At 45.7% G+C, this 25,797-nt stretch overlaps 1 protein-coding gene across 3 annotated transcripts in view; it reads left to right on the top strand.

The window, feature by feature from the left end:
• LOC120019208 (feline leukemia virus subgroup C receptor-related protein 2-like) overlaps window positions 1-25,797 on the top strand; it is a 57,959-nt gene that overhangs the window by 20,141 nt on the left and 12,021 nt on the right. For all 3 annotated transcript variants that reach the window (XR_005472302.1, XM_038962527.1, XM_038962526.1), the window contains exons 3-7: window positions 5,329-5,469; window positions 9,485-9,552; window positions 17,524-17,627; window positions 22,072-22,182; window positions 22,715-22,820. Coding sequence is in view for 2 of the 3 variants with exons in the window: in XM_038962527.1 (XP_038818455.1) it covers window positions 5,329-5,469; window positions 9,485-9,552; window positions 17,524-17,627; window positions 22,072-22,182; window positions 22,715-22,820 (530 nt within the window). In the remaining variant the exon portion in view is untranslated. The remainder of the gene's footprint in view (window positions 1-5,328; window positions 5,470-9,484; window positions 9,553-17,523; window positions 17,628-22,071; window positions 22,183-22,714; window positions 22,821-25,797) is intronic.

The following is a 25,797-nucleotide window of genomic DNA, read 5'->3' on the forward strand; positions in this document are numbered from 1 at the left end:
AAATAAAAAAATAATCAATGTAACGTTTTGTTTAACTAGACAAGTCAGTTAAGAACACATTTTTAATTACAATGAGGGCCTACACCGGCCAAACCCGGTTAAACGTTGGGCCAGTTGTGCCCCGCCCTATGGGACTCCCAATCACGGCCGGATGTGATCCAGCCTGGATTCGAACCAGGGACTGTAGTGACGCCTCTTGCACTGAGATGCTGTGCCTTAGACCGCTGCGCCACTCAGGAGCCCAAAATGAACGTCCTTGTGGCCTGCACACTATAGAAATAGCCCCTAGCGACGGTCTTTGTAGACTTTGTATCTTCATAGTTAAACACCTGTTGACAGGAGTAGTGAACTGGACTTGTTTGACCTACAGAAAGTATTCATACCCCTTGACTTACTCCGTTTTGTTGTTACAGCCTGAATTCAAAATGGATGAAATAGATTTCCCACAATACTCCATAATGACAAAGTGATATAAAAAAATACAAACAAATGTATTGAAAATTAAATACAGATCTCATTTACATAAGTATGCATACCCCTGAGTCAATACATGTTAGAATCACCTTTGGCAGAGATGATGGCTCTAAGAGCTTTGCACACCTGGATTGTACAGTATTTGCCCATTCTTTAAAAAAAGTATTCATGCTCTGTCATTTGTGGTTTATCATTGCTAGACAACCATCTTCAAGTCTTGTCATATATTTTCAAGCAGATTTAAGTCAAAACTAACTTGGCCTTGTGTTTAGGTTATTGTCCTGCTGAAAGGGGAATTCATCTCCAAGTGTCTTGTGGAAGGCAGACAACCAGGTTTTCCTCTATGATTTTGCCAGTGCTTCGCTCCATTCCGTCCTTAACAATTACAAGCGTACCCATAACATGATGCAGCCACCATTTATGCTTGAAAAGATGGAGAGTGGTACTCAGTAAAGTATTGGATTTGCCCCAAACATAATGCTTTGTATTCAGGACAGAAATGTCATTTTTTTTGCATTATTACTTTAGTGCCTTGTTGCAAATAGGATGCATGTTTTGGAATAATTTTTATTCTGTACAGGCTTCCTTCTGTTAACTCTGTCAATTAGGTCCCGGGCTGTTTTAAAGTCACCATTGGCCTCATGTTTCCACTTTGACATTATGGGGTATTGTAACGTGGGACAGTGACACATTTTAAATGCAGGCTAACACAACAATTTGGATAAAGTAGAGGGGTGTGAATACTTTCTGAATGAATTGTATCTCCTATGGGAGCAGTGGTGACACACACACACTATCATTTGATCACTCACACATAATATGCATTTATACTGACTCTACACACCCACTCCTATTCAAACTGCTGCTACTCTGTTTATCTTCTATCCTGATGCCTAGTCACCTGACCCCTATACACATCTACCTCCATCACTATACATATCTACCTCCATCACTCCAGTATCCCTGTCACCTTACCCCTATACACATCTACAGTTTAAGTCGGAAGTTTACATACACCTTATCCAAATACATTTAAACTCCGTTTTTTCCTGACATTTTAATCCTAGTAAAAATTCCCTGTCTTAGGTCAGTTAGGATCGCCACTTTTTATTTTAAGAATGTGAAATGTCAGAATAATAGTAGAGAATGCTTTTATTTCTTTCATCACATTCCCAGTGGGTCAGAAGTTTACATACACTCAATTAGTATTTGGTAGCATTGCCTTTTTAAATTGTTTAACTTGGGTCCAATGTTTCGAGTAGCCTTCCACAAGCTTCCCACAATAAGTTGGGTGAATTTTGGCCCATTCCTTCTGACCGCTGGTGTAACTGAGTCAGGTTTGTAGGCCTCCTTGCTCGCACACACTTTTTCAGTTCTGCCCACACATTTTCTATGGAATTGAGGTCACGGCTTTGATGTCCACTCCAGTTTCTTGACTTTGTTGTCCTTAAGCCATTTTGCCACAACTTTGGAAGTATGCTTGGGGTCATTGTCCATTTGGAAGACTCATTTGCGACCCAAGCTTTAACTTCCTGACATGTCTTGGGATGTTGCTTCAATATATCCACATTTTCCTTGCTTGTGATGCCATCTATTTTGTGAAGTGCACCAGTCCCTCCTGCAACAAAGCACCACCACAACATGATGCTGCCACCCCTGTGCTTCACAGTTGGGATGGTGTTCTTTGGCTTGCAAGCCTCCCTCTTTATCCTACAAACATAATGATGGTCATTATGGCCAAACCGTTAGATTTTTGTTTCATCAGACCAGAGGACATTTCTCCAAAAAGTACGATCTTTGTCCCCACATGCAGTTGCAAGCTGTAGTCTGGCTTCTTTATGGAGGTTTTGGAGCAGTGGCTTCTTCCTTGCTGATAGGCCTTTCAGATTGTCGATTATAGGACTCGTTTTACTGTGGATATAGTGTGACGACCCTGCCACTCTCTGCCATATTCTCTCTTTGCTCTTGTTTCCTTATTAGGATGCCAGTGGGCAGAGCCGGGAGGGTCGTCAGCGACATGGGAAACACCTGGGCCCGGGTGTGTCCCAGGATAGACCTCTTCCACATTCATTGGGAGACTCTCTCCATGCAGACACACTATTGTTTACCTTAGTTAATAAATATTTTTTGTTATTCCTTATCTCCACGTTGTCTCCCTTTTTTGTTATGGGCTTCGAGCCGGTTCGTGACAATATATTCTTCTGTACCTCTTTCCTCCAGCATCTTCACAAGGTCGTTTGCTGTTGTTCTGGGATTGATTTGCACTTTTCGCACCAAAGTACGTTCATCTCTAGGAGACAGAACACGTCTCCTTCCCCCTGAGCGGTGCCGTGTCTTTGGCTGTGCCGGATTAAGTGATATGACATGCTATTCTATGAAATCCTTTCTCTGTAATTAATATTACCTGATTGAGCTAATCATGTAAATGTAATTAACTAGAAAGTCGGGGCACCACGGAAGAAATAATATTTATAGAGCAGTTATCTTCCGAATAAACTCTTAAAGACCTAGTAATATTTTACATCAATAGCAGTCAATATTAATCGTCACCTTATTTCAGTCTCATCTGAAAGTTGTAAATTCCTGGTTATCTTCACGAACCCTGGCTAACAAGTTGAATCAGCAATACAAAATTGGGTTTATTTATTTACTAAATACCTAACTAATCACACAGAATTACATATACACAGAATGAATACAAATTATGTCATAACGGAAAACGTCCCTAGCGGAGGGAACATATATGACAGCTGGTTACACAAAGAAAAGGGGTTTGAGTGAAAGAGCGGGAAGACAGAAGAACAAAGGGAGAAGCGATGTCTCTATCGGGCCGTAGGCAGCTACGCTATCGTAAATACAGAATCTTATGCATTCTAAATTACCGCACATTTGGAAAAGGAAAATGCAATAAATATTTACTCTGAGCTGCACTTCAATAGGTTGGTGGTAGATGGAAGGCCGTGTTGCCCAACAGAGTCCTTTGAAGAGTGTCTCTGGTGAACGGGAAACGTGTCGTCATGTGGTAGACGGGATACTCTGTCCGTCCTTTCCTAGCCCACGTTTACAGCGGCCGCTGCTAACTCAACGGAGGTATCACTTCTGTAGCGAATAAGAGTTCAAAGTTCATACCATTCGCAACCAAAGCTCACGCTGAGGTTGGCTTCGTTCTGTAGTTATTATCTGAATCCTTCTGACATCGGACCATCATCCTAATGTAAATGTAACCTCCGGGTTCGTCAAGGGCTTATATAGTGGAGGGAGAAGGGTGTGTTTCATAGTTTAACCCATGTCTCTTCACAGGGGCGGGCCACTGATTGAGCAAAACCCTAACCTTATGAAAACCCAAATCTCTCATTTGGAAGCTAAAATTACATTTAATCTTTTCACAAAATGTTATATTTAAACATTTGAATTGCACAACAATTCCATGTCAATCTGACATCTATAATGTGTAGACTTTCCCAGATACAGTTTAGGTCTTCCTGTCATCAGTCATAATGTCTCAGATGACAACTGAACTGAAATCATATTAATTAAGTACCAACGCATATTTTCAACTGGTTCTATTACCGGAATATGGTTCCTTTCCCTCCACTTGTTTGATGTTCCCAGACTCTATGTTTAACCAAGGCTATTCAAGAGTCCCTCTGTAGAGTCAAGAGAGAGGGAAGGGAGGAAGGTATTTATGGGGGGGTCTTAAACCTTACCCACTGGCCAACGTCATGACAGCGGTATGATGGCTGTGTGGTCCCATGGTGTTTAGACTTAAGTACTATTGTTTGTACAGATGAACCACCACCCTTCAGGCGTTTGGAAATTGCTTCCAAGGATGAACCAGACTTGTGGAGGTCTACCATGTTTGCAAATTTATACAAAATAAATAAACTGGATGTCACATTTACATGTATTCAGACCCTTTACTTTAGCAGTTCAGATTCAGCTAGTTAAGGTCTTGTTGAGCAGCTAGTTAGTAGAATCAGGTGTGTTAAATTAGGGGTTGGACTGAACCCACAGGACGGTAGATCTCCAGGAAGAGGGTTGGGCAGCCCCGTCTAGAGGCTATATGAAGCTGAGCTGAATCCCTTACTCTTGTGGGAATTAGCCTATACGGATAAGGCTAAATTTGAAATGTTTCTTGAAGGAAAAATTATGGAAATACATAAACATGGCAGGACAAAAAGGTGATGACAAAAAAAAAAAAAAAGAATATACGCTTCGTACATGATAAGAATATTCATGGAACGTTTGGAGTAGGTGCAACATCATACCAATAAAGGACAAGGGTTTGAGAGCGAGGTCTAACTGGTGTTTCCAAGTGGCCACACGCCTCTTCGAAGTGTGCACAGTTCCTAAGTAATTTCAATGCACTTTCATGACTCATAGAATATTCTACAACTATAAGGGGCTTTTTTTGCTCTCCTAGCTGTGCCGTTGAGGAACTGAAGCAAGCACACTTGTAGTTTTGTTTGAAACACAACCCTGCATCGCCGCTTTTACACAGTTAACGTTGTTTATGAAATCCAAAAGCTGTCCATTTTTATAAATCTTCATCTGGGTTTGGCGGGCATCATTTGAAAGCCTGTTATGTTGTTGTCATGACTAGCTAAAGCTGAGAAGCACAGATCCTGAGTTTCGACAGCATGTTTAGCATGTTATTGTACAGCTGCTGCGTTCCAATTTAGACACTTGTCTATGTCACAGTCTGCCATTTTCAACCTGTATACAGGTACAAGTGTGAAGGCACTCTGCATCAATGCTCTGCATCTTCTCTGTATAACCCACTCTAATTCTTAAATATCCCGTTACGTTCTTTTTGACTATGTTACTGATGTCTCCATCTGTCTCTCTCTTCAGCGTTCCAGGAGCGTCCGGAGCTCCCTCCTACCCAGGCCCAGGCCACAGCTCGCTGTATCCCTCCAGAACAGTACTCCTACACCGCCTCCATCCTCAGGCTGCTCCGAAACAAACCCTTCCTCCTCCTCATTCTCACATACGGTCAGTACTTAACCCCTTGTATCACTGTTGAGTTGAGCTGTCCAGGGCCATCCTGGTTATGCATTCATCATAGTTTTTGGAGGACAATGTGAAAACATCCTGTGCTGTCTCGGGTATTATGTTTCAAGTAGGCATGCCAGTTGTGAACTGTCTGCCAGTGTGTTACCTGTTCCACCTGACCTACAGTTACCTAGTGAACTACATTTTTTTTGTCATTTAATAGACACTCTTATCCAGAGTGACTTCCAGGAGAAATTTGGGTTAAGTGCCTTGCTCAAGGGCACATCAACAGATGTTTCACCTAGTTGGCTCAGGGATTCGAACCAACAACCTTTTGGTTACTGGCCCAACACGTTTAACTGCTAGGCTACCTGCCGCTCAGCAATGTGCCTATTTTTCCCACTCTGCATCACAGGTGCACCATTAATGTGTTATCCTATGGGAAAGGACTCTGTGCCGGCTAGGACGTGATTGGCTGTTCCCAGATCCACAAGGAAATGTATTGGTCGCATGTCAACGTGTAAAACAATGTTTTTTCTTTTCTTTTCTTTTTTTACTAATCAGTCTCATATATTAATGGAAGCACTGTAGTTTACGGTGCTGAAAGAGTAGGGTCACATCTGGACTAACAACTATTATAAAGAATGAATTATCCTGGTCGTTATGTAGGAACAACTATTATAAAGAATTACGAATTATCCTGGTTATGTAGGAACAACTATTATAAAGAATGACAAATTATCCTGGTTATGTAGGAACAACTATAAAGTGACAAATTATCCTGGTAGGAACAACTGTTTGTTACTGAAAAACAATCGATAATAGAGGATATATGTATTAAGAATGTACTGGGAACTTTCACTTATGCTGTATGTGGGCCATCCTAAAAATGTGTACCTTACTGTTAGTTTCTGTGTACCTTACTGTTAGTTTTTGTGTACCTCACTGTTACTTTCACCTTAGTTTCTGTGTACCTCACTGTTACTTTCACCTTAGTTTCTGTGTACCTTACTGTTAGTTTATGTGTACCTTGCTGTTAGTTTATGTGTACCTTACTGTTAGTTTCTGTGTACCTTACTGTTAGTTTATGTGTACCTTACTGTTAGTTTCTGTGTACCTTACTGTTAGTTGCTGTGTACCTTACTGTTAGTTGCTGTGTACCTTACTGTTAGTTTCTGTGTACCTTACTGTTAGTTTCTGTGTACCTTACTGTTAGTTTATGTGTACCTTACTGTTAGTTTCTGTGTACCTTACTGTTAGTTTCTGTGTACCTTACTGTTAGTTTCTGTGTACCTTACTGTTAGTTTATGTGTACCTTACTGTTAGTTGCTGTGTACCTCACTGTTAGTTTATGTGTACCTTACTGTTAGTTTATGTGTACCTTACTGTTAGTTTATGTGTACCTTACTGTTAGTTGCTGTGTACCTTACTGTTAGTTTCTGTGTACCTTACTGTTAGTTGCTGTGTACCTTACTGTTAGTTTCTGTGTACCTTACTGTTAGTTTATGTGTACCTTACTGTTAGTTTCTGTGTACCTTACTGTTAGTTTATGTGTACCTTACTGTTAGTTTCTGTGTACCTTACTGTTAGTTTCTGTGTACCTTACTGTTAGTTTATGTGTACCTTACTGTTAGTTTCTGTGTACCTTACTGTTAGTTTATGTGTACCTTACTGTTAGTTTCTGTGTACCTTACTGTTAGTTTCTGTGTACCTTACTGTTAGTTTATGTGTACCTTACTGTTAGTTTCTGTGTACCTTACTGTTAGTTGCTGTGTACCTTACTGTTAGTTTCTGTGTACCTTACTGTTAGTTTCTGTGTACCTTACTGTTAGTTTATGTGTACCTTACTGTTAGTTTCTGTGTACCTCACTGTTAGTTTCTGTGTACCTTACTGTTACTTTCACCTTAGTTTCTGTGTACCTCACTGTTACTTTCGCCTTAGTTTCTGTGTACCTCACTGTTAGTTTCTGTGTACCTCACTGTTACTTTCACCTTAGTTTCTGTGTACCTTACTGTTAGTTTATGTGTACCTTACTGTTAGTTTATGTGTACCTTACTGTTAGTTTCTGTGTACCTTACTGTTAGTTTGTGTACCTTACTGTTAGTTTCTGTGTACCTCACTGTTAGTTTCTGTGTACCTTACTGTTACTTTCACCTTAGTTTCTGTGTACCTCACTGTTACTTTCGCCTTAGTTTCTGTGTACCTCACTGTTAGTTTCTGTGTACCTTACTGTTACTTTCACCTTAGTTTCTGTGTACCTCACTGTTACTTTCACCTTAGTTTCTGTGTACCTCACTGTTACTTTCACCTTAGTTTCTGTGTACCTTACTGTTAGTTTCTGTGTACCTCACTGTTAGTTTCTGTGTACCTCACTGTTACTTTCACCTTAGTTTCTGTGTACCTCACTGTTACTTTCACCTTAGTTGCTGTGTACCTCACTGTTAGTTTCTGTGTACCTCACTGTTAGTTTCTGTGTACCTCACTGTTAGTTTCTGTGTACCTTACTGTTAGTTTCTGTGTACCTCACTGTTAGTTTCTGTGTACCTCACTGTTACTTTCACCTTAGTTTCTGTGTACCTCACTGTTACTTTCACCTTAGTTTCTGTGTACCTCACTGTTACTTTCACCTTAGTTGCTGTGTACCTCACTGTTAGTTTCTGTGTACCTCACTGTTAGTTGCTGTGTACCTCACTGTTAGTTTCTGTGTACCTCACTGTTACTTTCACCTTAGTTTCTGTGTACCTCACTGTTACTTTCACCTTAGTTTCTGTGTACCCCACTCTTAGTTTCTGTGTACCTTACTGTTACTTTCACCTTAGTTTCTGTGTACCTCACTGTTACTTTCACCTTAGTTTCTGTGTACCCCACTGTTAGTTTCTGTGTACCTCACTGTTACTTTCACCTTAGTTTCTGTGTACCTCACTGTTACTTTCACCTTAGTTTCTGTGTACCTCACTGTTACTTTCACCTTAGTTGCTGTGTACCTTACTGATAAACACCACAATCAGAGCTACTTCATTTAATAGAACAGCATACAGTTTGTCCATGACTAGCAAATAGTTTCTATATAGCACCAGAAACCTCAATAATATAGTTTGTTAAAATGGGGGCAATTCACAAACACTTGAATGAAAGGATTGTAACATTTATTTAGCTTATTGTAGCATTCAGTCGTCATAGCCACAAAATAACATTACCATATAACTGAAGGTGGAAATTTTCTGAATGAATCAAACCACCATTTTTGTTGTTGTTGTTTCTAATCCAATCGTGGCACACCCAGACTGTGATTGGTATGGCAGGCTGTGTCCCAATTTGTCCTGGTACTTCTGGTGAACATGCGGATGCCTCACGTCACCCAGAGTCTCAACTGTGTGGTGGAAGGAGGCAGAGGAAAGATGTTGTTTTCTAGACAGCTTGAATTTACCGCTCTGGATCTGACGTTGGGCCATAGACATCACCAAGGCCTCGAAGAAGTGCTACAACATACAGCGACAACACACACGCCCATCTGGAACAAAGACAACAGGGATTTTACTGTCTCCTGCTGTGTGAGAAGTCCACAGTAATAGTAGAGTAATACTATAACTGTCACGCCCTGACCGTAGTAAGCTGTTTATTATCTCTGTTGGTTGGGGCGTGATAGTGACTAGGGTGGGTTATCTAGGGTTTTTGTATGTCTGTTGGCCTGATATGGTTCCCAATCAGAGACAGCTGTTTATCGTTGTCTCTGATTGGGGATCATATTTAGGTAGCCATTTCCCTTTTGTGTTTGTGGGATCTTGACTATGTTTAGTTGCCTGTCTGCACTATTTTGTATAGCTTCGTTTCATTTGTGCTTTATTGTTTTGGTGAGTTTCCAGTTTATTAAAAATATGTGGAACTCTACTCACGCTGCACCTCGGTCTCACTCATACAACGATCGTGACAATAACCTGCTGTGGGTGCTCTCTAAGAAAGCTCTCTGAAAGTCCCTGTTGGCTGTGCCTCACTTGCTCTTTCTCTCACCAACAGGACTGAACGTGGGCTGCTTTTATGCTGTGGGCACGCTACTGAACCGCATGATCATCGAACACTACCCTGTAAGTCCTACACTGCCCTGTAAGTCCTACACTGCCCTGTAAGTCCTACACTGCCCTGTAAGTCCTACACTGCCCTGTAAGTCCTACACTGCCCTGTAAGTCCTACACTGCCCTGTAAGTCCTACACTGCCCTGTAAGTCCTACACTGCCCTGTAAGTCCTACAGTGCCCTGTAAGTCCTACACTGCCCTGTAAGTCCTACACTGCCCTGTAAGTCCTACACTGCCCTGTAAGTCCTACAGTGCAGTATGTGGGCACTGAAACACATTGACAACACTATAACAATGAGCGTGTTATTTGGTTAACAGTACAAACATTCTAGAATACAACAATGAGTGTGTTATTTGGTTAACAGTACAAACATTCTAGAATACAACAATGAGTGTGTTATTTGGTTAACTGTACAAACATTCTAGAATACAACAATGAGTGTGTTATTTGGTTAACAGTACAAACATTCTAGAATACAACAATGAGCGTGTTATTTGGTTAACAGTACAAACATTCTAGAATACAACAATGAGCGTGTTATTTGGTTAACAGTACAAACATTCTAGAATACAACAATGAGCGTGTTATTTGGTTAACAGTACAAACATTCTAGAATACAACAATGAGCGTGTTATTTGGTTAACATTACAAACATTCTAGAATACAACAATGAGCGTGTTATTTGGTTAACAGTACAAACATTCTAGAATACAACAATGAGCGTGTTATTTGGTTAACAGTACAAACATTCTAGAATACAACAATGAGCGTGTTATATGGTTAACAGTACAAACATTCTAGAATACAACAATGAGCGTGTTATTTGGTTAACAGTACAAACATTCTAGAATACAACAATGAGCGTGTTATTTGGTTAACAGTACAAACATTCTAGAATACAACAATGAGCGTGTTATTTGGTTAACAGTACAAACATTCTAGAATACAACAATGAGCGTGTTATTTGGTTAACATTACAAACATTCTAGAATACAACAATGAGCGTGTTATATGGTTAACAGTACAAACATTCTAGAATACAACAATGAGCGTGTTATTTGGTTAACATTACAAACATTCTAGAATACAACAATGAGCGTGTTATTTGCTTAACAGTAGAAACATTCTAGAATACAACAATGAGCGTGTTATTTGGTTAACAGTACAAACATTCTAGAAGTATAGTAAAAGGTCAGGAGAGATTACATTACTGAAGGGTGAAGTTATTTAACAAAGCCCTGTTCTCCCTTACCTAAAGAGGGTTGTGGCTGGGGGTTGTCGCTGTGGGTGTAGGGGGTTAGGGGGTTGTTGCCAGGTGGCTGGGGGTTAGGGGGTTGTTGCCAGGTGGCTGGGGGTTAGGGGGTTGTTGCCAGGTGGCTGGGGGTTAGGGGGTTGTTGCCAGGTGGCTGGGGGTTAGGGGGTTGTCGCCAGGAGCTGGGGGTTGTCGGGGGTTGTGGCTGGGGGTTAGGGGTTTAGGGGGTTGTGGCTGGGGGTTGTCGCTGGGGGTGTAGGGGTTTAGGGGGTTGTCGACAGGTGGCTGGGGGTTGTCGCTGGGGGTGTAGGGGGTTAGGGGGTTGTCGCCAGGTGGCTGGGCGTTAGGGGGTTGTTGCCAGGTGGCTGGGCGTTAGGGGGTTGTTGCCAGGTGGCTGGGGGTTAGGGGGTTGTTGCCAGGTGGCTGGGGGTTAGGGGGTTGTTGCCAGGTGGCTGGGGGTTAGGGGGTTGTTGCCAGGTGGCTGGGGGTTAGGGGGCTGTCGCCAGGTGGCTGGGGGTTAGGGGGCTGTCGCCAGGTGGCTGGGGGTTAGGGGGTTGTCGCCAGGTGGCTGGGGGTTAGGGGGTTGTCGCCAGGTGGCTGGGCGTTAGGGGGTTGTTGCCAGGTGGCTGGGCGTTAGGGGGTTGTTGGCTGGGCGTTAGGGGGTTGTTGCCAGGTGGCTGGGGGTTAGGGGGTTGTTGGCTGGGGGTTAGGGGGTTGTTGCCAGGTGGCTGGGCGTTAGGGGGTTGTTGCCAGGTGGCTGGGCGTTAGGGGGTTGTTGCCAGGTGGCTGGGGGTTAGGGGGTTGTTGCCAGGTGGCTGGGGGTTAGGGGGTTGTCGCCAGGTGGCTGGGGGTTAGGGGGTTGTCGCCAGGTGGCTGGGGGTTAGGGGGTTGTCGCCAGGTGGCTGGGGGTTAGGGGGTTGTCGCCAGGTGGCTGGGCGTTAGGGGGTTGTCGCCAGGTGGCTGGGCGTTAGGGGGTTGTCGCCAGGTGGCTGGGCGTTAGGGGGTTAGGGGGTTGTCGACAGGTGGCTGGGGGTTGTCGCTGGGGGTGTAGGGGGTTAGGGGGTTGTTGCCAGGTGGCTGGGCGTTAGGGGGTTGTTGCCAGGTGGCTGGGCGTTAGGGGGTTGTTGCCAGGTGGCTGGGGGTTAGGGGTTTGTCGACAGGTGGCTGGGGGTTAGGGACTTGTCGACAGGTGGCTGGTCGTTATGAGCTTGTCGACAGGTGGCTGGGCGTTAGGGGGTTATTGCCAGGTGGCTGGGCGTTAGGGGGTTGTTGCCAGGTGGCTGGGGGTTAGGGGGTTGTCGCCAGGTGGCTGGGGGTTAGGGGGTTGTCGCCAGGTGGCTGGGGGTTAGGGGGTTGTCGCCAGGTGGCTGGGGGTTAGGGGGTTGTCGACAGGTGGCTGGTCGTTATGGGCTTGTCGACAGGTGGCTGGGCGTTAGGGGGTTGTCGACAGGTGGCTGGGCGTTAGGGGGTTGTCGCCAGGTGGCTGGGGGTTAGGGGGTTGTCGCCAGGTGGCTGGGGGTTAGGGACTTGTCGACAGGTGGCTGGGGGGTAGGGGTTTGTCGACAGGTGGCTGGGGGTTAGGGGGTTGTCGCCAGGTGGCTGGGCGTTAGGGGGTTGTCGCCAGGTGGCTGGGGGTTAGGGGGTTGTCGACAGGTGGCTGGGGGTTAGGGACTTGTCGACAGGTGGCTGGTCGTTATGGGCTTGTCGACAGGTGGCTGGGCGTTAGGGGGTTGTCGCCAGGTGGCTGGGCGTTAGGGGGTTGTCGCCAGGTGGCTGGGCGTTAGGGGGTTGTCGCCAGGTGGCTGGGGGTTAGGGGGTTGTCGCCAGGTGGCTGGGAGTTAGGGGGTTGTCGCCAGGTGGCTGGGGGTTAGGGGGTTGTTGCCAGGTGGCTGGGGATTAGGGGGTTGTTGCCAGGTGGCTGGGGGTTAGGGGGTTAGGGGGTTGTCGCCGGAGCTGGGGGTTGTCGGGGGTTGTGGCTGGGGGTTAGGGGTTTAGGGGGTTGTGGCTGGGGGTTGTTGCTGGGGGTGTAGGGGTTTAGGGGGTTGTCGACAGGTGGCTGGGGGTTGTCGCTGGGGGTGTAGGGGGTTAGGGGGTTGTTGCCAGGTGGCTGGGCGTTAGGGGGTTAGGGGGTTGTCGACAGGTGGCTGGGGGTTGTCGCTGGGGGTGTAGGGGGTTAGGGGGTTGTTGCCAGGTGGCTGGGCGTTAGGGGGTTGTTGCCAGGTGGCTGGCCGTTAGGGGGTTGTTGCCAGGTGGCTGGGGGTTAGGGGTTTGTCGACAGGTGGCTGGGGGTTAGGGACTTGTCGACAGGTGGCTGGTCGTTATGAGCTTGTCGACAGGTGGCTGGGCGTTAGGGGGTTGTTGCCAGGTGGCTGGGCGTTAGGGGGTTGTTGCCAGGTGGCTGGGGGTTAGGGGGTTGTTGCCAGGTGGCTGGGGGTTAGGGGGTTGTCGCCAGGTGGCTGGGGGTTAGGGGGTTGTCGCCAGGTGGCTGGGGGTTAGGGGGTTGTCGCCAGGTGGCTGGGGGTTAGGGACTTGTCGACAGGTGGCTGGTCGTTATGGGCTTGTCGACAGGTGGCTGGGCGTTAGGGGGTTGTCGACAGGTGGCTGGGGGTTAGGGGGTTGTCGCCAGGTGGCTGGGGGTTAGGGGGTTGTCGCCAGGTGGCTGGGGGTTAGGGGGTTGTCGCCAGGTGGCTGGGGGTTAGGGGGTTGTCGCCAGGTGGCTGGGGGTTAGGGACTTGTCGACAGGTGGCTGGGGGGTAGGGGTTTGTCGACAGGTGGCTGGGGGTTAGGGGGTTGTTGCCAGGTGGCTGGGCGTTAGGGGGTTGTCGCCAGGTGGCTGGGGGTTAGGGGGTTGTCGACAGGTGGCTGGGGGTTAGGGACTTGTCGACAGGTGGCTGGTCGTTATGGGCTTGTCGACAGGTGGCTGGGCGTTAGGGGGTTGTCGACAGGTGGCTGGGGGTTAGGGGGTTGTCGCCAGGTGGCTGGGGGTTAGGGGGTTGTCGCCAGGTGGCTGGGAGTTAGGGGGTTGTCGCCAGGTGGCTGGGGGTTAGGGGGTTGTCGCCAGGTGGCTGGGGGTTAGGGGGTTGTCGCCAGGTGGCTGGGGGTTAGGGGGTTAGGGGGTTGTCGCCGGAGCTGGGGGTTGTCGGGGGTTGTGGCTGGGGGTTAGGGGTTTAGGGGGTTGTGGCTGGGGGTTGTTGCTGGGGGTGTAGGGGGTTAGGGGGTTGTTGCCAGGTGGCTGGGGGTTAGGGGGTTGTCGACAGGTGGCTGGGGGTTGTCGCTGGGGGTGTAGGGGGTTAGGGGGTTGTTGCCAGGTGGCTGGGGGTTAGGGGGTTGTCGCCAGGTGGCTGGGCGTTAGGGGGTTGTCGCCAGGTGGCTGGGGGTTAGGGGGTTGTCGCCAGGTGGCTGGGGGTTAGGGGGTTGTCGCCAGGTGGCTGGGCGTTAGGGGGTTGTCGCCAGGTGGCTGGGGGTTAGGGGGTTGTCGCCAGGTGGCTGGGGGTTAGGGGGTTGTCGCCAGGTGGCTGGGGATTAGGGGGTTGTTGCCAGGTGGCTGGGGGTTAGGGGGTTGTCGCCAGGTGGCTGGGGGTTAGGGGGCTGTCGCCAGGTGGCTGGGGGTTAGGGGGCTGTCGCCAGGTGGCTGGGGGTTAGGGGGTTGTCGCCAGGTGGCTGGGGGTTAGGGGGTTGTCGCCAGGTGGCTGGGCGTTAGGGGGTTGTCGCCAGGTGGCTGGGGTTAGGGGGTTGTCGCCAGGTGGCTGGGGGTTAGGGGGTTGTCGCCAGGTGGCTGGGGGTTAGGGGGTTGTCGCCAGGTGGCTGGGCGTTAGGGGGTTGTCGCCAGGTGGCTGGGCGTTAGGGGGTTGTCGCCAGGTGGCTGGGCGTTAGGGGGTTGTCGCCAGGTGGCTGGGCGTTAGGGGGTTGTCGACAGGTGGCTGGGGGTTGTCGCTGGGGGTGTAGGGGGTTAGGGGGTTGTTGCCAGGTGGCTGGGCGTTAGGGGGTTGTTGCCAGGTGGCTGGGCGTTAGGGGGTTGTCGCCAGGTGGCTGGGGGTTAGGGGTTTGTCGACAGGTGGCTGGGGGTTAGGGACTTGTCGACAGGTGGCTGGTCGTTATGGGCTTGTCGACAGGTGGCTGGGCGTTAGGGGGTTGTCGACAGGTGGCTGGGGGTTAGGGGGTTGTTGCCAGGTGGCTGGGGGTTAGGGGGTTGTCGACAGGTGGCTGGGGGTTAGGGGGTTGTCGACAGGTGGCTGGGGGTTAGGGGGTTGTCGACAGGTGGCTGGGGGTTAGGGGGTTGTCGACAGGTGGCTGGGGGTTAGGGGGTTGTCGACAGGTGGCTGGGGGTTAGGGGGTTGTCGACAGGTGGCTGGGGGTTAGGGGGTTGTCGACAGGTGGCTGGGCGTTAGGGGGTTGTCGACAGGTGGCTGGGCGTTAGGGGGTTGTCGCCAGGTGGCTGGGCGTTAGGGGGTTGTCGCCAGGTGGCTGGGCGTTAGGGGGTTGTCGCCAGGTGGCTGGGCGTTAGGGGGTTGTCGCCAGGTGGCTGGGCGTTAGGGGGTTGTCGCCAGGTGGCTGGGCGTTAGGGGGTTGTCGCCAGGTGGCTGGTCGTTAGGGGGTTGTCGCCAGGTGGCTGGGGGTTAGGGGGTTGTCGCCAGGTGGCTGGGGGTTAGGGGGTTGTCGCCAGGTGGCTGGGGGTTAGGGGGTTGTCGACAGGTGGCTGGGGTTTAGGGGCTTGTCGACAGGTGGCTGGGCGTTAGGGGGTTGTCGACAGGTGGCTGGGCGTTAGGGGGTTGTCGACAGGTGGCTGGGCGTTAGGGGGTTGTCGACAGGTGGCTGGGGGTTAGGGGGTTGTCGCCAGGTGGCTGGGGGTTAGGGGGTTGTCGACAGGTGGCTGGGGGTTAGGGGGTTGTCGCCAGGTGGCTGGGGGTTAGGGGGTTGTCGCCAGGTGGCTGGGGGTTAGGGGGTTGTCGCCAGGTGGCTGGGGGTTAGGGGGTTGTCGCCAGGTGGCTGGGGGTTAGGGGGTTGTCGCCAGGTGGCTGGGGGTTAGGGGGTTGTCGCCAGGTGGCTGGGGTTTAGGGGGTTGTCGACAGGTGGCTGGGGATAAGGGGGTTGTCGACAGGTGGCTGGGCGTTAGGGGGTTGTCGACAGGTGGCTGGGCGTTAGGGGGTTGTCGCCAGGTGGCTGGGGGTTAGGGGGTTGTCGCCAGGTGGCTGGGGGTTAGGGGGTTGTCGCCAGGTGGCTGGGGTTTAGGGGGTTGTCGACAGGTGGCTGGGGGTTAGGGGGTTGTCGCCAGGTGGCTGGGCGTTAGGGGGTTGTCGCCAGGTGGCTGGGGGTTAGGGGGTTGTCGACAGGTGGCTGGGGGGTAGGGGTTTGTCGCCAGGTGGCTGGGGGGTAGGGGTTTGTCGACAGGTGGCTGGGGGTTAGGGGGTTGTCGCCAGGTGGCTGGGGGTTAGGGGGTTGTCGCCAGGTGGCTGGGGGTTAGGGGGTTGTTGCCAGGTGGCTGGTGGCTGGGGGTTAAACATGAACTTATGAAAACAGCAGCTCTTTGCTATATTTGTTGAGTCTCTCTGGTCATGGTTTTAAACGTTTTCAACTTTGCTGTGCGTTTTTATTTTAGTCTGGCTCGAGGAAACTGTACAGACACGATCTGATTGGCCAGCGGTAGGCCTATAGGTGCGCTTGATTTGGACTCTGGGCCTGCTGGGTAGGTGGAGTTCTACCTTCAGACACATGAAATGGTTCAAAATGGGAACACTTTGCCTTCCTGGCACTAGGCCTATTGAATCAAGTACACCTACCGCCAACAGTGAAAAATGAATAAAAAAATAAATAATAGATGTCTTAATTCAGTCCCTCCCTCTTGGCACTAACCATTCAGTGTTTGAATATCTGAAGGCTCTGAAATACGTACTGTATAATCAGTGTAGTGGTGCGGCTTCCACAATCCACCATGTTGCTTTCACCTTACAGATCTGTTAACAAGGCTTTACAGTTTTTTACAGAAATGTTTGGTGATCGACTAGGAGTGGCTTGGAAATGGACCAGTTGGTAACCACTGCCCTAAACCTATTGACCAGATCAGCATCAGTATAGAATTCAGTATCAAATAACTTTTTATTTGTCACATTTGCCAAATACAACAGGTGTAGATCTTACAGTGAAATGCTTACTTACAAAAAATAAAAATAAAATAAAAAATAAAAAATAATAATAATAAAAAATAAATAAATAAAAGAAAAATACAAATAAGAAATAAAAGTAACAAATAAAGAGCAGCAGTAAAATAACAGTAGTGAGGCAATATACAGGGTATTACAGTACAGAGTCATTATGGAGGCTATATACAGGGGGTACTGGTACAGGGTCAATGTGCGGGGGCACCGGTTAGTTGAGGTAATATGCACATGTAGTATGATATCTTATCTCCTACAGATAGACTGTCACTCCCTCTGCCACGTGATGTGACCTGTATAGCTTCACTTTCCTCAGTTCAATACTGATGAAAACTCAACATACAGTAGCTCAGGGAAACCTGTTTCCAACCTAGTCAGTAGTTGGTTAGAATAGCATGCACAATGGTTCTGCTTCACAAATGGAACCCTATTCCCTTTATAGTGCACTACTTTAGACCAGAGCTCTATGGCACCCTATTCCCTATTATAGTGCACTACTTTAGACCAGAGCCACAAGTGCAAACACACACACACACACACACTAACCCTAGTCTCCCCTGTCTGTCCTGACCCGCAGGGTGAAGAGTTGAATGCAGGGAGGATAGGTCTCACCATCGTTATCGCTGGCATGGTGGGATCACTGATCTGTGGCATCTGGCTGGACAGAACCAAAACATACAAGTAAGTCAAGTCCAGGTTATTTTAAAGAGCATTTTACATGGGTCACAACAACACATCAAATCCATTCAGAATGAAGGTGGAATGGGGAAAGGAGTATAGAGATACAGGAAGATGGTCGAGTTGCTGTGATCCAATCCAGTGAACGAAGCTGATTATGATGTCATCACAGCTAGTGTTGCCCACTGGGAAAGAAACTCGCTGTGAAGCTTTTTCAGCAATGACTTGTGTGAGACGCTTTTGTCTTCAGTTCTTGTACTGTTCATGTTTTATCCTTTCATGTTGTTGGCCGGCTGTGTGAGACTTCTATCTCCTTGCCTGTGTAGGATGTTGGTTTGTATTGTTAGACTGTCTCCTTGACTGTGTGGGATGTTGGTTTGTATTGTTAGACTGTCTCCTTGACTGTGTGGGATGTTGGTTTGTATTGTTAGACTGTCTCCTTGACTGTGTGGGATGTTGGTTTGTATTGTTAGACTGCCTCCTTGACTGTGTGGGATGTTGGTTTGTATTGTTATACTGTCTCCTTGACTGTGTGGGATGTTGGTTTGTATTGTTAGATTTTGGTATTCTTCTTGTTTCCAGCTTGTTGTTTTCATGTTTGTGGCTGTCCCTCTGTTTCCTGCTGTGTGTGTGTGTGTGTGTGGCTGTGTGCTTGGGACAGGACAGGGCCCAGCTCTGTTTGTCCAGGTGCAGCCTGTTTATCTCTTCTAAACCCCTGACCCCTAACCTCTGATCCCATGGGGTCACTGGCCACGAGTTCAGAGAGAACCCCCTCAGGGGTCCAAGGTCTTATTTTTTTAACTTTAGTTTATTTAGTAAAAATGTTACATAACACTTAAACTTGTTTTGTTAAGGGCTTGTAAGTAAGCATTTCATGTGGCAAATAAAATGAGATTTTGATTTTTGTCGTCCAGTCCCTTGCTCCTCCTGTGAACCCATTCCTCACATGGTCGCTAGGTCAGGAAGAATGTTTACCATATAACACGTGTTGTCACTGTACATGGTAGGACGTGACGTCTGGTTTTCAAAGCTCCTTAAGCTGGCCATTGGGTCATTTAAATTATAACCTCTACTTCATCACCCTCCCGGATCCGGGATCCTCCTCATCAAAAAAGCTGACTAGCATAGCCTAGCCTAACGGGACAGGGATATCATATAATATAATTTTCATGAAAGCACAAGTCCAATACAGCAAATGAAAGATAAACATCTTGTGAATCCAGCCATCATTTCCGATTTTTAAAATGTTTTACAGCGAAAACACTATGTATTTCTATTAGCTAACCACAATAGCCAAACACACAAGCGCATATTTTCACCATGTTTCCACCGCATAGGTAGCTTTCACAAAACCGACAAAATAGAGATAAAATTAGTCACTAACCAAGAAACAACTTCATCAGATGACAGTCTTATAACATGTTATACAATACATTTACTTTTTGTTCGAAAATGTGCATATGAGGTATAAATCATAGTTTTACATTGCAGCCACCATCAAAAATAGCACCAAAGCAGCCAGAATAATTACAGAGAGCAACGTGAAATACATAAATACTCATCATAAAACATTTATGAAAAATACAAGGTGTACAGCAAATGAAAGATAAACATCTTGTGAATCCAGCCAATATTTCCGATTTTTAAGTGTTTTACAGCGAAAACACAATATAGAATTATATTAGCTTACCACAATAGCCAAACACACAAACGCATTTATTCACCGCAAAGGTAGCTTTCGCAAAAACCAGCAAAAGATATAAAATTAATCACTAACCTTTGGACAACGTCTTATAACATCATGTTATACAATACATTTATGTTTTGTTCGAAAATTTGCATATTTAGAGCTGCAAATCGTGGTTATACATTGTGAATACGTAGCAACATTTCCCCAGAATCTCCGGAGATATTTTGGACACTCACCTAATCTGACCAAAGAACTCATCATAAACTTTACATAAAAATACTTGTTGTATGGCAAATGAAAGATACACTGGTTCTTAATGCAACCGCTGTGTTAGATTTTTAAAAATAACTTTACCACAACATACAGCTTGGGTTATTGTGAGACAGTGCTCACCAACACGGCGGAGAATAGACATCAACATATTACACAGAAATACGAAATAACATCATAAATGTTGTCTTACTTTTGCTGAGCTTCCATCAGAATGTTGTACAAGGAGTCCTATTTCCAGAATAAATCGTTGTTTGGTTTTAGAATGTCCATTTCTTCTGTCGAATTCGCGCCCCAATGCTAGCCAAGGTTGCTAACATTCCCATCCTCTCTCGACGCAAAGAACGGAAAACTCCAAAAGTCCCAATAAACGTTGAATAAACTGATAAAACTCGGTTGAATTTTTTTTTTCACTTTCTGTATGGAAGTTTGCTGCCAAATTTTTCACTTCCTGTATGGAAGTTTGCTGCCAAATGAGTTCTGTTTTACTCACAGATATAATTCAAACAGTTTTAGAAACGTGAGTGTTTTCTATCCAATAGTAATAATAATATGCATATTGTATGATCTAGAACAGAGTACGAGGCCGTTTCATTTGGGCACGATTTTTTCCAAAGTGAAAACAGCGCCCCCGTATTGACAAGAAGATAACCAGCAATAGTTACAAGTCTTTGCCCGTTCTTTAAACAGGGATGCATGAGAACCTTTGCTGCCAGTATAGTGATGATAGTAAGTGAAGTGGTAGACTCCACACTGGTGCTGTAAAGATACCCGCTGAAGAGGAAGAACTGTGAGAGAGGTGAGTACATGGTTACAGACGTATGAGATCTGAGAACACAAGGTGTAGTAATAGTTCCTACTACAGTACAGATGTCTCTATTCTGGCTGTAAGCTTTTTCCGATGTTGAGGAGCTTTCTGTAGACCGCAGGGATCTGTGTTGAGGGCTCCGTAGTTCCCGTTTAGTTCCGTGGCCGGCTGAGAATGCCACCTTGTTTTAGTTTGCCTAAGATGGATAGAGAGGGAGAACGTGTTATACTTGCTTGATGTCCTCATCTGAACCTGGCCATCATGCCAACAGATTCAGTTCATTAGGACAATGTTACCTGCATTCTCCTTTAGTTCCTTCACCTGTCTGTCTGGCCTCCAGTTGGGATGTTAAAGTTGGAGACATGTGAATACCAAGCTTTCAGACCCTAGTTTCAGAACAAATGCAAACCACATATACTGTAAGAAGGGTTGCAAAATGCCAGTAACTTTCCCCAAATTCAGTTGTTTTCTCTCAGAAATCCTGGTTGGAGGAGTCTGGTTTTCTTTTATACTTTTATTTATATTTCTTCATTACTCCTGGAAATCTCCCAACTGCAATTTCAGCTAATTTTGAGAGTTACCGCAATTTTGCAACCCTAACAATGTCGTCCAGTTTTACATTTTCTATGTGTAGGGTAGCCCGAAATATATTAATAAAATAAAAATTAGTCTCACCAACATTGTTTACGTTACCTTGTTCCTGCCCCACTCCCACTTTATCCTCTCAGCAAATAGAGACATCCCTAGGTGTTGTTCCCTCCCACTTTATCCTCTCAGCAAATAGAGACATCCCTAGGAGTTGTTCACTCCCACTTCATTGGTTGGCAGTCACTGTGTAAAGACGTACATGGGTGTGTTCGACAACACGGGTTCTGTCCACACCAACGTGGGTGTGTTCGACAACACGGGTTCTGTCCACACCCACGTGGGTGGGTGTGGACAGACCAACGTGGGTGTGTTCAGGGAAGTGAAACTCGCTCTGAACGTTGCAGATGGAAATAGAATGCATGGAGCTGACAGGATCTATTTTATTCAGTTATTCATCGCTACTCTGTAACTGACATGCCAGGATTATTACAACTGATATGCATCCACAGCTCCCATGTGTGTTGATTTGGATCTATGTGTATTGGATTTGTCTCTGGGGATATCTGAGCAGCTAACCGATCGCTGCAGCTGTACATAGCCCATCTCTAAATAGCCCACCCAATCTACGTACCTCATCCCCATATTGTTTTTATTTACTTTTCTGCTCTTTTGCACACCAGTATCACTACTTACACACCATCATCTGCTCATCATCATCTGCTCATCTATCACTCCAGTGTTAATCTGCTAAATTGTAATTATTTTGCTACTATGTCCTATTTATTGCCTTACCTCCTCACGCCATTTGCACACACTATCTAGACGTTCTTTTTTTCCTTTTGTGTTATTGACTGTACGCTTGTTTATTCCATGTGTAACTCTGTCTTGTTTTTGTCGCACTGCTTTGCTTTATCTTAGCCAGGTCGCAGTTGTAAATAAGAACTTGTTCTCAGCTAGCTTACATGGTTAAAAAAATAAAAAAATTGTCAGTGTGGATTGTCTCTAGGATATCAGTGGATCCTGTGAATTGTGTGTAATGTCGTCTGTTTCCCAGACCATGACTGATTTGATTTATTGATTGTGTCTTTCAGACAGACTACCCTGACGGTCTACCTCATGTCCTTCGTAGGGATGTTGGTCTATGCCTTCACCCTCAGTCTGGGACATCTCTGGGTAGTCTTCCTCACCGCTGGAGCTCTGGGGTAAGACCTGTCTCTCTCGCTCTCTCGCTCGCTCTCTCTCTCGCTCTCTCTCTCTCTCTCTCTCTCTCGCTCTTTCTCTCTCTCTCTCTCTCTCTCTCTCTCTCTCTCTCTCTCTCTCTCTCTTTCTCTCTCTCGCTCTCTCGCCAGTATCAGATAGACTAAAATATATTTGTATTGAGCTAAATTTAACTCAACTAAACCAAGCTGCCCCAACTTAAAACACCATGAAAAATATTTGCATATCATTCTAACAAACGCCCCTCATAAGTACACAGCCAATGGAATCTTTGCTAACGAGCTCAGTGACCATTGTTCCCATTGGCCTGCATTAGAGATGCTAAGCTACCTAAATCGTGTCCAATAACTATTACGAAGAGATATTTACAATGTAGAAAATAGTAAAAATTAAGAAACCCCTTGAATGAGTAGGTGTGTCAACTTTGACAGGTACTGTATATACAGCAGTAATACGTGCTATAATATTTCCATATGTCTATATAGCGCTTTATTATAAGTGTGTGTGTGTGTGCAGGTTCTTCATGACAGGCTACCTGCCCCTGGGCTTTGAGTTTGGAGTGGAGCTGACCTACCCCGAGTGTGAAGGCACCTCTTCAGGCCTGCTCAACTGCTCTGCACAGGTGAACACACGAACACACACACAGCAGCTGCTGCAGACAGTGAGCAGATCAGAGCTTTTGGTATCCATGGAAATACAGTGCATTCGGAAAGTTTTCAGACCTCTTGACTTTTTCCACATTTTGTAATGTTAGTCTTATTCTAAAATGTATTAAATAGCTTTTTTTTCTTCACCAATCTACAAACAATACTCCATAATGACAAAGCACATTTTTTTTTTTTTTTTTTTTTTTAAATGTTTGCTAATTTATATTTTTTTAAAAACAACTGAAATTACATTTACATAAGTAATTCAGACTCTTTACTCAGTACTTTGTTCAAGTCTTTAGGTACCGTTTGGCAAACTCCAACCAGGCTGTCATGTGCCTTTTTACTGAGTGGCTTCCTTATGGAAGGTTCTCCCATCACCACAGAGGAACTCTAGAGCTCTGTCAGAGTGACCACTGGGTTCTTGGTCACCTCCCTGACCAAGGCCCTTCTCCCACTATTGCGCAGTTTGACCGGGCGGACAGCTCTAGGAAGAGTATTGGTGGTTCCAAACTTTTCATTTATGAATGATGAATGCCACTGTGTTCTTGGGGACCTTCAATGCTGCAGACATTTTTTTTTGTACCCTTCCCCAGATATGTGCCTCGACACAATCCTGTCTCGGAGCTCTACGGACAATTATTTTTGACTTCATGGCTTGGTTTTTGCTCTGACATGCACAGTCAACTGTGGGACCTTATATAGACAGGTGTGCCTTTCCAAATCATGTCCAGTCAATTTAATTTACTACAGGTGGACTCCAAGTTGTAGAAACATCTCAAGGATGATCAATGGTAACAGGATGCACCTGAGCTCAATTTCATAGCAAAACAGTCTGAATACGAATGTGAATAAGGTATTTTTGTTTTATTTTTAATAAATTAGCAAACATTTAAAACATTTTTTCACTTTGTCATAATGGGGTATTGTGTGTAGATTGACGAAAATATTAAATGTAATCCATTTTAGAATAAGGCTGTAATGTAACAAAATGTGGAAAAAGGGAAGGGGTCTGAATACTTTCCGAATGGTGTTTGTTTATATCTATCTCTCTATCTCAAACATACTGTTGACAGGTAGGCTATGGTGTAACTTAATGTTTTGCTTTGTGTGGTATGTTTTCTGGTTTTTGACACTTGTGTAGGTGTCATAACCAGAAATAAAATAACGCAATATATGTCATAACAGGTTTAAATATATGTGTTATGAAAGCCTCACCAGCTAGCTACCAGTCTTTTTTTAGTTTCACTGTCCGATCATAAAAAACAAAACAAAGAGCCACTAATAGTTATTTTTACATTTCCACAAAACGGTCTGTATGTGTTGCTTGATATGACTAAGTTAACACAAATGTATCAAAGAATAGGTCACGAATGGGTAGCTACTGCCTGGCCAGTCATCTAGCTAGGTACATTTCAGTAATTGTTACCCTCCTAAACTAACTTGAAAATATTTGTCTGAAAATGAACTAGTCGCCAGTTATTGTTGCCTGTGCTGTAATCATGTCTAACCAGTTGGCTAATGTAGCCTGTGGTGTAATCATGTCTAACCAGTTGGCTAATGTAGCCTGTGGTGTAATCATGTCTAACCAGTTGGCTAATGTAGCCTGTGGTGTAATCATGTCTAACCAGTTGGCTAATGTAGCCTGTGCTGTAATCATGTCTAACCAGTTGGCTAATGTAGCCTGTGCTGTAATCATGTCTAACCAGTTGGCTAATGTAGCCTGTGCTGTAATCATGTCTAACCAGTTGGCTAATGTAGCCTGTGGTGTAATCCTGTCTACCAGTTGGCTAATGTAGCCTGTGGTGTAATCATGTCTACCAGTTGGCTAATGTAGCCTGTGGTGTAATCATGTCTAACCAGTTGGCTAATGTAGCCTGTGCTGTAATCATGTCTAACCAGTTGGCTAATGTAGCCTGTGCTGTAATCATGTCTAACCAGTTGGCTAATGTAGCCTGTGGTGTAATCCTGTCTACCAGTTGGCTAATGTAGCCTGTGGTGTAATCATGTCTACCAGTTGGCTAATGTAGCCTGTGGTGTAATCATGGCTAACCAGTTGGCTAATGTAGCATGTGTGCGCCCATGAGCTCCCAAGTCTCGATAGCTGGGTCTTTTGGCGTCCACGTTTAGCTTGTGGGATTGGATACTGCATGGCCAGTGTGAGCCACCGTACCAACTAGCTAGCTACATTTCATTCAGTAGCTATCCTTCTAAATACGGTGGTCACTGGATAAACTAGCTATGAGTTGAGTGGAACATATCATCTGATAATTCTGTCCAGTTCACTGCATCGGCCCAATTTTGAAGGAGGCACAAATTGTCGAGATTCAGCGAGCAGTTGACAGAATTGGTGTTTAATTTGTTCCCATTCTGACTCTTCTTGTATTAGGCTTCAGGCATAGTGGACTGTATGTACAGAAGAAAGTTAAGTTTTAAAAGCCAATTATTGTTAATGTCTTTTATGTGAATGTTTACTTTGATAACTATACAAAATTGTTATCTTATTGCCTTATTGTTATCATATTTAGTCATTCCAATTTTCGATGTAACTTACACTTACTATGTATTCCCCTCAAAGTTCTTGGTTTATTAATACACAACTTGTGTATGTCTAATATGTAAGACTAAGTGTAATTTGTAGTCTGTTTTGATGCAGATATGTAGATAAAGTGGAACTGACACTGTTTTAGCAACATGAAATATGATTTCAATCTGGGTAACACTTTATTTGACACCCAGTGTCAACTTTTTATGACAGTCAAAACCATGTCATAATGTCATAAGCACGGACATAACCTGTCCTAATGTGGTCATAACAGTGTCATATATTTAAACCTGTTGTGACAGATATTGTATTTTATGGCTGGTTATGACACCTACCAATAAGCCTGTCAAAACCTAAATGTTTTTCAAATCAGTTTTTTCCTGCCAAGAAGTTTCGTTTGAAAGTTT

Source organism: Salvelinus namaycush, chromosome 24 (assembly GCF_016432855.1).
Source record: "Salvelinus namaycush isolate Seneca chromosome 24, SaNama_1.0, whole genome shotgun sequence".
In the NCBI taxonomy this organism is placed as follows: domain Eukaryota; kingdom Metazoa; phylum Chordata; class Actinopteri; order Salmoniformes; family Salmonidae; genus Salvelinus; species Salvelinus namaycush.